The sequence below is a fragment of the Calidris pugnax genome, unplaced genomic scaffold (assembly GCF_001431845.1).
Source record: "Calidris pugnax isolate Ruff unplaced genomic scaffold, ASM143184v1 scaffold215, whole genome shotgun sequence".
Classification (NCBI taxonomy): Eukaryota; Metazoa; Chordata; class Aves; order Charadriiformes; family Scolopacidae; genus Calidris; species Calidris pugnax.
The window spans coordinates 442383-453854 of record NW_015090997.1 but is presented as its reverse complement, the minus strand read 5'-3'; the positions used below and the strand labels follow the sequence as shown (position 1 = coordinate 453854).

General features: G+C 54.7%; 1 protein-coding gene across 1 annotated transcript in view; it reads left to right on the top strand.

Annotated features, from left to right (window-relative positions):
• Positions 1–6: 6 nt before the first annotated feature.
• The window catches only part of MFSD4 (major facilitator superfamily domain containing 4), a 30540-nt gene continuing 19074 nt past the window's right edge, over positions 7–11472 (top strand). Inside the window, exons 1-3 of the mRNA XM_014955450.1 lie at positions 7–285; positions 7016–7214; positions 7325–7564. Of these exons, the coding sequence (XP_014810936.1) occupies positions 53–285; positions 7016–7214; positions 7325–7564 (672 nt within the window). The 5' untranslated portion in view covers positions 7–52. The remainder of the gene's footprint in view (positions 286–7015; positions 7215–7324; positions 7565–11472) is intronic.

Here is an 11472-nt window from a genome sequence, read left to right as displayed (position 1 = left end):
GGGCGGTGCGGGAGCCGCAATCGCCGGTGGCCGCCCCGCTCCGCCGCCCAGGATGTGGTGGTGGGACGAGAGGGTGTCGGCTCGGTTCCGGAGGAACCTGCAGCCCACCCTCACCTATTGGAGCGTCTTCTTCAGCTTCGGCCTCTGCATCGCCTTCCTGGGGCCCACGCTGCTGGACCTGCGCTGCCAGACCCAGAGCTCCCTCTCCCAGATCACCTGGGTCTTCTTCTCCCAGCAGTTCTGCCTCCTGCTCGGCAGCTGCCTCGGAGGGCTCTTCAAGAGGACGTAAGGCGACTGGCAAACTCATCGCACCTCCCGCGGGTGGGCTTAGCTCTCCGCAGACCCCCCCCACACCCCCCTCCCTCCCCGCTTTCCTGCCGGTTTGGGGGTGGGCAGCACAAGCCACCCCCCCCTTATCACCCCCCTCCCAGCTCCGGGTTTGCGTGGCTGAGCTGGGATGCTGAGTGGGATAACCCTTCCCGAGTGGAGCCCTCCATCTGGGACACGGAGGGTCCACAGCTCTGGGAGGGAGGGGGCTTCCTATGAGGTGTTGGGGGGGCAGCATCTCCCCCCATCTTCACGGTTCCTCACCCCCGGAGAGACGCTGCCCGTTCCCCCGGAGCTCGGGACGGAGATAGCCTCAAGCGTGAAGTTGCTGCCAGAACTTCCTGGAGGGTGTTTTCCTTAACCTGATTGATTGTTTGTCAGGAAAATATTATTGGAAGGCTGTTTTAATAACCTCGGTGTCCGTGACGGAGGCGTTGTCGTGTTCCTCAGGAGTTTGGGCAAACGGGAGGAGAGATGCCAGTGGTCCTCGTGGTCCGGCTGGCACCGGGGACGAGGGCAGTGTCTCACCAGGACAGGGTGGCCAGGGACAGCAGAGAACTTCGTGGGGCAGTGAGAGACCCGGGCACTGAGCCTTCAGTCCAGGATGTGTTTAAAATAAATAATACACGATGGCTCAATCCTAAAGATTGCCAGGCATTTGATTTAGAGGCTTGTCAAAAGCTATGCTCCGCTGAGAATCGGCCGATTATTTACACTGTCACTAATTAATCAGGCAGTGATGTAAGGTGTCAGCTCGGTGTGTATCTCGGATATACACGTCATACAGTTATGTAGGTGTTTAACATGTATCTGAGAGAATTTTGCATGAATCCCTCCCTGCTCTAAAATGCCCATTTGAAAATGTGTTGTTAAAAAACTCCTGTCAGAGGAATTGTGGAGGATGTTGGCTAGCGAAGGTGGCATCAGAGCAACTGTTTAATTACCATCCTGATATAATTGAATTGTCCCAGTCTCCCTGTCCGGATGGAGCCCAGAGGGTTCATGGAGCCCACAGAGTTGCTGGTGGTGGGGCTGTGAGGGGAGAGGAGGTGTGAGGTTGGGTATGAAATGGGGTGCAGGGGAATGGGGTGGGCATGTGGGAGCCTTTCCCTGGGTCTGACAGGGACCTGATGCTGCTGGGTCAGCAGGCAGAGCCTTTGCCAGCCCCCGGGCTGCGTCGCATATGTTTGAAGGAGCAGTGAAGGAAAAAGCAGAATTGTTTCCTGCTGTCAGCTTCCTACCCTTGGCCGGCGCCTTGCACAGACCCCCTTTGGGCTTTCGTGCTCGGGGACTCCCAAACTTTTAACTCTGTGGCTGCACGTTGGGGAAAAGAAGGTGTTTGTCACTCGCTGTGGTTGTGTGGTTATGCTTTTGCCAAGTGTCTGCGAGCCCCGGCGAGGAGGGGCAGCCCTGCCGGGCAGGAGGGCATGTTTGGGATAGTTGTAGCTTGGGAGCCTTGTGGGGGGTTACTCAGAGCAGCTCAGGGTAGAAACAGGGGAGTTTGGATGCACTCGCTGTGGTTGTGTGGTTATGCTTTTGCCAAGTGTCTGCGAGCCCCGGCGAGGAGGGGCAGCCCTGCCGGGCAGGAGGGCATGTTTGGGATAGTTGTAGCTTGGGAGCCTTGTGGGGGGTTACTTGGAGCAGCTCAGGGTAGAAATAGGGGAGTTTGGATGAGAAGAATATTAACTGTTCAGGCTCTGAGAGCTCCTGTACTATCTCCTTGTTGGGGAGGGACAGATCGAGCTGTGCCACTAAGGATTTCAACTTTTGGGCCACGCTGTGGGTTTAAAAATGAAATTATGCTGGGCAGGGAGCCAGGCTCTGAGAGCTCCTGTACTATCTCCTTTTTGGGGAGGGACAGATCAAGCTGTGCCACTAAGGATTTCAACTTCTGGGCACGCTGTGGGTTTATAAATCAAGTTATGCTGGGCAGGGAGGAGCGCTGGACAGGTCGTCTTCTCCAGTTTGGAGATGGATGGCTGCTGGTGGAGGGTACCAAAGCGTGGCCTGCCTGCAAGCCAAGGTCTGGCTGGAAGCTGCGTTTAATTTCTAGTGCCTGAGGAACACAGATTTTTGTTGCTTGCTTTCGAGTAAACTGAGTGTTGGTCTGAGCTGTCTGCTCCGAGTGATGGACTCGCAAGGGAAAGCAGTGCTGTTACTGGATTCTGCAGCAGGGATGGGTGGTGGGACCTAAATAATAGTTTAGTTCCTCTGGCCAGAGAAGTTGCTGGGTGCTGGGTCGTAGTCTCTGCTCCCTGGGCTCAGCTGGAGTCCTGGAGCGCTGGGAGGACAGAGCATAATGATGGCATCAACTCAGCAGGAGCCTGGGCTGCCAGAATTAGCTCCAGAATTCCCTCTCGTGCGAGATTTCAAGGAAGAAGAAAGTTTGCCATTGGGAGTTCCCCTGGGGCATGTAGAAATGCAGTTGTTGCCTGCGGAGCTCAGCCCTGGAGAGCCAGGTTTCTGCATGGCCCCTTCCCTGGCCTGTCGGGAGGTGGAAAGGGCAGAGCATCTCCCCACATAGCTCCAAGGTGTGATGTTTAAGCTCACAGTGAGGTTCACGACGGGCTGCTGCTCTCTGGCAACTCCTGTTTGGGGTTTGCTGGGTTGTAATTACAATCTCTGGTTCAGAATAACAGCTTATTTGCATGAGTGGGGCTGGGGTTTAGGTGGACCCTGGCTCCGATCTGAGTGTTGCTGTGGTGTTGGTAGAGGTTCCTCAAGCAAAGAGAGCCCTGGCAGCAGCTGATGCCCTCCCTGGGGAGCCCTGTGCACCTTTGCATGGAGCACGCCAAAGACTCTTGTCTCCTGGCATTTCTTGGAGTAGATTCTCAGAAGTGCCTGGCACGTTGTGAGGCTGCAGGTCCAGCCAGCAGCTTTGGGGTGGAAGGGCTGGGAGGACCTGAAACCCTGCCTGGGCTCAGAGACCCCAGTGGGAAGGGAGCTCTTTGGTAAATCCACCCCTGAGCACCTGGCACTGCAAGCCCCAGGGGTGAGCTCTGTGCACCCACATCCCCCAACCCTCTCCCTCTCGCTTCTGTCCCCTTCCCCTTTCCTTTCCCATTTTGTTGGGTTTTAAGCTTGCAAAGGAGGTTGTAGAGAGGTGGGAATCGGTCTCTTCCTCCCAGTAAGAAGTGATAGAACAAGAGGAGTGGCACTGCAAGCCCCAGGGGTGAGCTCTGTGCACCCACATCCCCCAACCCTCTCCCTCTCGCTTCTGTCCCCTTCCCCTTTCCTTTCCCATTTTGTTGGGTTTTAAGCTTGCAAAGGAGGTTGTAGAGAGGTGGGAATCGGTCTCTTTCTCCCAGTAAGAAGTGATAGGACAAGAGGAAACGGCCTCAAGTAGCACCAGGGGAGGTTTAGGATAAGTATTAGGAAAAATTTCTTCATTGAAAGGGTTATCAAGCATTGGAACGGGCTGCCCAGGGAAGTGGTGGAGTTGCCATCCCTGGAGGTATTTAAAAGCCGGGCAGATGTGGTGCTGAGGGACATGGGTCAGTGGTGGCTTTGTCAGTGTTGGGTTGATGGTTGGATTCGATGATCCTAAAGGTCTCTTCCAACCTGGATGAGTCTATGATTCTATAAAGTCATGTCATGTGCTGCTGAGCTATACACATTTGTGGCAGAAGCACCAGATTAACTGAGTGCCTGTGCCCCAGTTTGTGCTTTTCTTTCTTTTTTCTTTTCTTTTAATACAGAAACTATATTTTTGTGTCCTCTTGTATTTTTGCTTTTGCTCCCAGTGCTCAGGTCAGCCCTGAGCTGGTCCTACTGGTGTTAGCAGTGGAGAGGAGGGGGCTGGTGGGTCTGTCACTGTGTTGGAGCCCTGAGCGGGCTCTTCTCAAAGGTGTGATCCACGCCAGGACCTGGGGGGCTGATGAGATGGGACCCTTTTACCCTTTTTTTCATTCTCCCCCCCATGGCACATCACAGCACATCAGCTGAGAGGGGGTGACCCTGTTCTCTCCCTGCCCTTCAGACTCCCATCTTCTGAGGGTTTCTGTTGAAGCACGTGGCTGGTGCACGCAGGACGCTTCTCACCACGAGGAAAGTAAAACCTTTTGTTGCTCTGAGAGCACAGAGCACAGTGACTTGAGCAGGAGCTCTTCAGGGGAAGAATGTTCCCCAAGGCTGACAGTGCTTCCTGCTGGAGACAAGGGTCCCAGAAGGCAGATGTGGGATAATCCATGCTGTCGCCTTCTTCTGTGTCCTCACCTCATCCCCTTAGGGCTTAGGGTTTTTAATTACTAGTTTTGCAAGTCTGAATTAGCCTGATTATCATTTTTTTTCTCTTGATGTGAGTGACTTAGAAAATGCTTCCTGGAGTGGGAAAAAACATACTTGAAGAGTGCTTGCTGCAACAGAAACACCAAGGAGGGGGTTTATGTGGGAAGGAGAGGGGATCAAGCCTCGTGATGGAGCCAGGACGTGCTCCGGGTGGTCCTGAAACAGCCCATGACACTACAAGGGGCTGTAGCAGAGGCTGCCCTGGGGACCAGTTAGTGATGGGGAGGGCAGTGATGTCAGAAACCGGCCCGTGGCATAACATCAGGGTTGCTTTTTAAGCCCTTTGGAGGGATGTGTTGGTTTCATGTCACCAGGACACAGGGTTCAGCCCCCCTCTGAGAGTCATTTAAGGGTGCTCTCAAAGAGATTTGTTCCTAAAGAAATCCCCCAGCTGGTTGTTCGGTGCCTCCGGGGGTGCTGAGCCCTATTCTTTGACTACATCTTGGGGATCTGATGTAGGAAGCCAGCAATTTCTTGGTCCCCCCCCTAATGCCAGAGCCGGGGGGGGGGGCAGGAGGGCTGCTGGTGTTTGTGTGGGGGGGTGCAATTGTGTTATTAACATCGTATGGCTGGAGGTGGGAATTTTTTGCTTATTATGGGAAAAGCGAGGTGATCTCCTTAATGCTTTTTAAATCCGTGGCATCATCTGCAATTAATGTTTAACTCTAGTAGTGAACGTGGCTCCCCAGCCACGCAGGAGCGGGGCTGTGGTTGTTTTGCTGGGGCTGCAGAAGAGAAGAGGCGTTCCTGGGATGTCTCCCTGGGCCTTTCCCCAGCACTCCCGGCCTCGGATTCGCCGGCTGCCGGTTCCCCTGCCCATCTCCCTCCTGCTGTACCCCAGAGAGAGCTGCCTCCTCTCCCTGGGCTCAAAGCTGCTTCTCTCTCATTTGCTGGTGGTGTTTTTTTTTCCTGCCGTGACTGTGCACATCTCGCCTGGTTCCCTCCTTCCTTCCCTCCCTCCCCCAGAAATCCCAGGCTGGCTCCCCAGATTTGCTGCCGGAGGAAGATGGGTGGTTACGGCCGTGCAGAAACACGGGCTGGCTGATGGGTGAGAGGGGCTGGGAGGGGAGATGGAGGCACACCGAGGGGCTGGCACGGCCAGGATTGTGCCACCAGGCAGGAGAATAAAGGAGACGTGTCCTTGGCCCGGTGCTGTGTCAGAGCAGTGTGAGCAACAAGCAGGATGTTGAAGACCACGTCGCTCTGGGTTTGCAGATGATTGAGGGCCAGGCAGAAACGCAGTGACCAGCCCGTTCTGGGCCGTTCTGGCCGAGCAGTCAGGGCAGGAGGGCTGGTGCCTGGTGGCCACAGAGATTCCCTGCTGCAGCTCCAGCCTGTGCCTCCTCAGAGCCTTCTCCTCCCTCTTTGGGCAGAGCGTGAAGCAGACATGGGATGCTGACAGGAGCAAGCCATAGCGTTTTTCTTGCTGCTTGTGTGTCCATACAAGGGACACACATCTTAATATGGACCTGCAATTCATTTGTTGTGGCCAGATGGCTGTGCCCCCCACAGCAGCAGACCCTGATTGCTAATTAGCAATTTATTGTAGCAAGCTGCCAGCCGTGGTAATGGGCTTCTACCAGGGTTTGGGAGCCTGTGGAGGGGACCTGCCTGTGCTACCTAATCTCTGCTGTGACTTCATAGTCCCATCTTTCTGCTGGTTTCAGTGCTTTGCTGTCTGGTCCCTGTTTCCTTCCTTCCTTCCTGCCTTTCCACTTGGCAGCTCCGGAGCTGCCCGGTGCCAGCCTGGGCGCCGTTCTCCAGTGAGCTGGCGAGGGTCCGGCTCCCAGGGCGAGCAGCCAGGCTCGGGATGGACTACTCCAGCTTCATCTCCACCACACACATCCCTTGGGCTTCTCCAGGGGACCGCGTGGGTTGGGAAGTGGCTGCCGGCACCGGGAACGGGGGCAGAGCCACATCCCGCCCCGTCCTGCTGGGGAAAGGGGTGATGCTGCCAGAAGGGATGGCACAGAGAGGGAACCACAGTGTGTCCCCAGAGCTCCCAGTGAGGAAGGTCTGGGATGGCACGGTGATGTGGGCACCAGCAGCTCTCTCCCTGCCTGGAATTGGGATTGCCCAGCAGCTCTCCTTGCTTGTGCAATCCAGCCCTGCAGGAGAAAAGCCCTGGAGATGCTCAAACGTCACAGCGTGGCTTTACTTGCATCTACCCGTGTCCCTGTCCATTCCCAGGTTAACAAGGGAAGGTCTTATTCTGCCTTGAAATGTGCAGAACACAGTTTGAAGGGGTCGTTACTCTTCTCCATGGAAGCTGGGTGGGAGATAACACCTCTTTGAGGCATCACCCCCCACACAGGAGATGGCAGTGCCCTGGGCTGGTCACGTGTGGATCCTCCTCACGTGGTGGTAATTCTGTCCTGTCTTTCCTCTTTCCCTGTCTCAGGTTGGCACAGTCCTTGTTTGCACTCTTTGCCTCATCGCTGGCAATCTCCTTGGTCTTTGCCATCATCCCTCTGTGCCACAATGTGGTGGTCCTGGCTGTGGTCATGGCTGTGGCAGGACTGGCCATGGGTTGCATCGACACCATCTCCAACATGCAGCTGGTGAAGATCTACCAGAAGGACTCAGCCATCTTCCTGCAGGTGAGCATGGAGCCTGTGTCTCCTCCCTGTGCTTCCTCCTTTGAGGAAGAGGAGCAAGGGGCTCAGCCAGCCCCCCCCGCCACTCTACTTGTGTGTCTTATCTCTTGCAGGCCCTTCATTTCTTCGTGGGCTTTGGAGCACTGCTAAGCCCACTGATAGCTGACCCCTTCCTCTCGGACACCAACTGCATCCTCTCAAACTCCACGGCCAACACCTCCAGCAACCTCCCTCACATCCGCAAGTCCCTGGTGCCGCACCATCCAGGCAACCTGTCTCACTACGACCTGCCCATGAAAGGCATGGTGGTGACACGTGTCTCCTACGCCTTCTGGATCATGGCCTTCATCAACGTAAGTGTCGCAGCTGGAGTGGCCCAAGCTGTTTTTGGGGACATCCCTGCTTCTCGGCGTTGCAGATGGTTGTGGTGTATGTGGGGGTGGTGGTGTTGGTGCCTGTTAGGTGGTCCCAGTGATGGAAGGAGGCATGAGGATGGTTGTGCTGGTCCAAGTGGTCTGGTTTTTGCCAAGTGCCCAGCTTCCAGCAGGAAGGTAGGAGTCTGGTCATTGCACTGTCAGATGGGATGGGGTCGAGGTACCATCCTGTGGGGTTTTGTTTGGTCTCTCTGGAAGCAGATTGTCCCTCCAGCATCTCCCTGGGATGGAATTATACCAGTGAACTACACTTGGAGGCACAAAGTCTTCCTCCCTGGTCAGTCTGGGGAGCTCAGAGCTGGGTGCTGTGGGGACGGCTTGGTGGGAGGGCGATTTGCAGGGATGTTCGTAGGAAAGTGCCCATGGATGAGCTGAGTTACTGCGGCCGAAAGCTTGGTTGTGGTGACTCTGCCTATTTGTTATGTTTCCCTGGTGACTAGCAGCAGATGTAAAAGCCCCGTGGCCTTTCCTTTGTGACAGAGAAGGGGGGGGTTTAGTGCCTGTCCCCTTTCTCTGCCCTGCTGAGTCCCAAAGCAGATCTCCAGCGAGCTGCTCTCGCCTGCAGGCCCTCTTTGAAATGCAGCCCCGTTCCTTCCCCCCGGGTTAATACCCAAATCCCAGTGTGGTTAAATACAGCTGGTCCCTCGCACAGCCTTGGTGGGCTGTGTCCATCCCTGTCCCCCGTTCCCCTGCAGTGGGGCTGGTTGAGCTGCCCGTGGCATTTCCCGGGCGGCAGGAGCCCTGCCAGGATCCGTGTAATTGTCCATGTAGATCTGGAGTGATAAGAGCAGAGCGTGTTATTGCAGGGGTGCCGTTGGTGCCAGGGTTGATGCTGAGCCCTGGTACCTCCTGCCCCCTCCCTGGGCAAGTTTAGCCCTTGCCCTTCTTGCCAAAGCACAAGGATGCGCTGAAGCTCCTTCTCCCTGTCCCCAACGAGCAGCCCTTGATCTTCCAGCCCTTCGTCCCCACTTAAGGCAAAGGGAACAGGTTTATTTGTGCTCTTGGTCTTCCCCTTTGCTCAATAACTAAAACATACCCCAGGTCACCTAATCCAGGGGGTTTCGTTAGACCGAGGCCCCCACAGGTCGCTGGTGTGAGGAGAAGAGGCAGGTGCTGTAATGAGCTTCTGCATAGAAGTGGCACAAAGAGAGCTCCCTGCCTCGGAGGAGAAGGCAGCTTTAATTACCTCCGACTCTGCCGATTCCATGGGAAATGTGCTTTTAATTACACCGGAGCGTTATCTCTTTTGCCAGTGAATCCTGAGCAAACTAATTTAGTTTTGAAGGCAGCGTTTAATACCCACTTCGACTACGATGGTGTGTCCTACATCTGGAGCGCTGATTCCTCTCTGTTCCTCACAGTGTCCCGTGGACATTTTGGGAGCAGGATGGGACCCTGGGCTGAGTCCCACGGTGCTCAGCAGCTGCTCACGAGCTGGGCTCGAGCATGGCTGTGTGCTCCAGTGCTGTTTGAAGGTGTGTGGTGGGGTTATATGTGTGTGCACACACCGTGGAGCATCACCAGGAACACGCAGGGAGTCCCGGGGTGCTGGGACACGGATGGATTTTTGGGATGTGGGTTGGGAAACAAACACAAGAGGAGCAGGGAGTGGGACCTACGCTGCACACACAGCTCTGGAGCGTGTCCCCTTGCCAAAGGCGAGCTGTTATTGTCCTTCCCAAAGCCTCGCTGAGGGAGCTGGCTTCATTCCTTGTTTAAACTAAATAACCCAACCCACTGGCTGGAGATACTGAGAGCAGCTCGGCTCCAAAACTGCTGACCCTTTTTTTTTAAGGTATAAACATCAGAGAAAGATGCTGATAATTGGTGTTTAAAACCCCGGGGAAGGGGGTGAAATGAGTAAGCGATAGAAATGGAAACCAGGACCGGCAACTTTGGTATAAAATGGTCAAAAAACACATTTCCATCCCGGTTTTCAGAGGGCTGTGTGTATTCTGACAAGACACAAGCTGAAGTGATTCATCTCAGTTTCTTGCGTTGCTTAAAGTGGAAATGTCTCAATTTGACTTTGGCATAAATGCCATGTGTGAAGCTGACAGAGTAGTTGTTTCGATGCTATTGAAGCAAAATGTTTTTGCTTTGGTGAAATTAAGTGGTTCAACATTATCAAAATGAAGCGCTTGGATGACTCCCGGCCAAAATTCTTCATTCTGAGAGAAAATTTTTTGGCTTTTCATCCAGATTTGGAACAAAAAAACATATTTTAAAATTCAGTTTTCCCACAGAACGGAAATTTCATCATCCAGCCTGTTCCAAGGGGCTGGAAATCAGGAAAATGTTCCTCCGAGAGGGATGTGTTTGTCCGGAAGGTGGTTTCCGGAGCGCGGGACCGGTCCCTGCTATTGTACCCAGGCTACTTTTAAGCAACCTAAGCACAATGGGGTGTCCCCCACTTCCCCCTGGAGGGAAGGAGTTTGGGTTATACCCACGCTCGACTGCCTGATGCAGCAACTTGTTGAGTTTATAATAACGGTTAAAAGCTGCCAGGAGGAGGGGAACATCCCCGGGGAGAGGGTCTGGAGCATCGGGTCCAGCTCTTCCTTCCCACTTTGCCACCCTTCTGGAGCATCGGGTCCAGCTCTTCCTTCCCGCTTTGCCCCCCTCCCCAAGCCCACTGTGGGGTCCCCGAGGGATGCTTGGATGGTCCTCTCCCCCTAGGGAAAATGAAAAGCTTTCTGCCCAAAAAGGTAAAGGGGAATTTCCTTGGGAAGAAAGCCCAGGAATAAATGGTGATGGCACCAAAATCTTTGCCTGCTCAAGAGCGGGGGGCTGGTCAGAGACAGGGACTGGAGGTGTCTGGCTTGGTGTGACTGGGGATGGTGCAGGGCAGGGTGGTGGCTTTGAGGACCAGTGCCTTTACTTTAGGGGCTGTGACTCATCTCTGGTTCTCACTTTTCGGGCTGCCCACAGGGTGGGAAGGCTGCGGTAGCTCTTTGCCTCGTGCCAAGCAGCCTGGGCAGCCGAGGTGTCACCCCCAAGAAAACCAAAGCTGCTTTAGGAACTGAGTAGCAAGACCACGAGGGTCTCTTCCAGCCTAGATAATTCTGTGGTTCTGTTGAATGGTCTATTGAAGAAGACCCTGTCATGGTCCTGTCCCTGTGTGTCTTGGCACATGTGCTGCCTCCAGGCTCATTTGTCACCACCCGACCCCTCCAGCTGTGGATGGGGAGAGGAGCCCAGCAGCTCGTGGCACTGGCCCTGCTCACGTGGGCACTGGAAGGGACAGTCCTCGAGCTGTCCTTGTCCTGTGGTCAGGGTAGGCTGCTCCTCCAGGATGGATTTGTGCCTTTGCTTGGTGAAACGTGCCCTGGTGTTCAGCTCTGTTTGCTCCTCTCCATCTGCCCGTGTCAGAACTGAACTGCTTTTGTGGGTTCTCCATCCCCTGTAGGCACCCTGGATTTATGGCCCAGGTGGCCACGGGTGACTGTCCCCCCGGCGATTTGCCAGGACACAGGGCTGGCTTGGGATGGAGCCCTTCTCTTGAGCTTGGTCCTTTGATTTTTCCCCACTTTCCTGCCCTTTTCTACATAAGCACCGAGAGCTCCTTAAGGCTGGAAGTGCCCGGAGACATTATCTGTACGGCCAGTCCCTCTGCGTGGGTATCTTTTTTTGCAAAATCTGCAATTTAGAAGAATAAAATCTGGTCCTGACCTCCGGAAGGATTAGAACTATCAAGCAAATGCGTTTTTCTTCCATGGGACCGAACTAACTGTTCCTATTCCCATTGTTCCCAGAACAATGAAGTCCTCGTAAATGAATTCAGGCAAGAGAGGCGGGGGGGGGGGGGGGGTGCTGCATATGTTTAA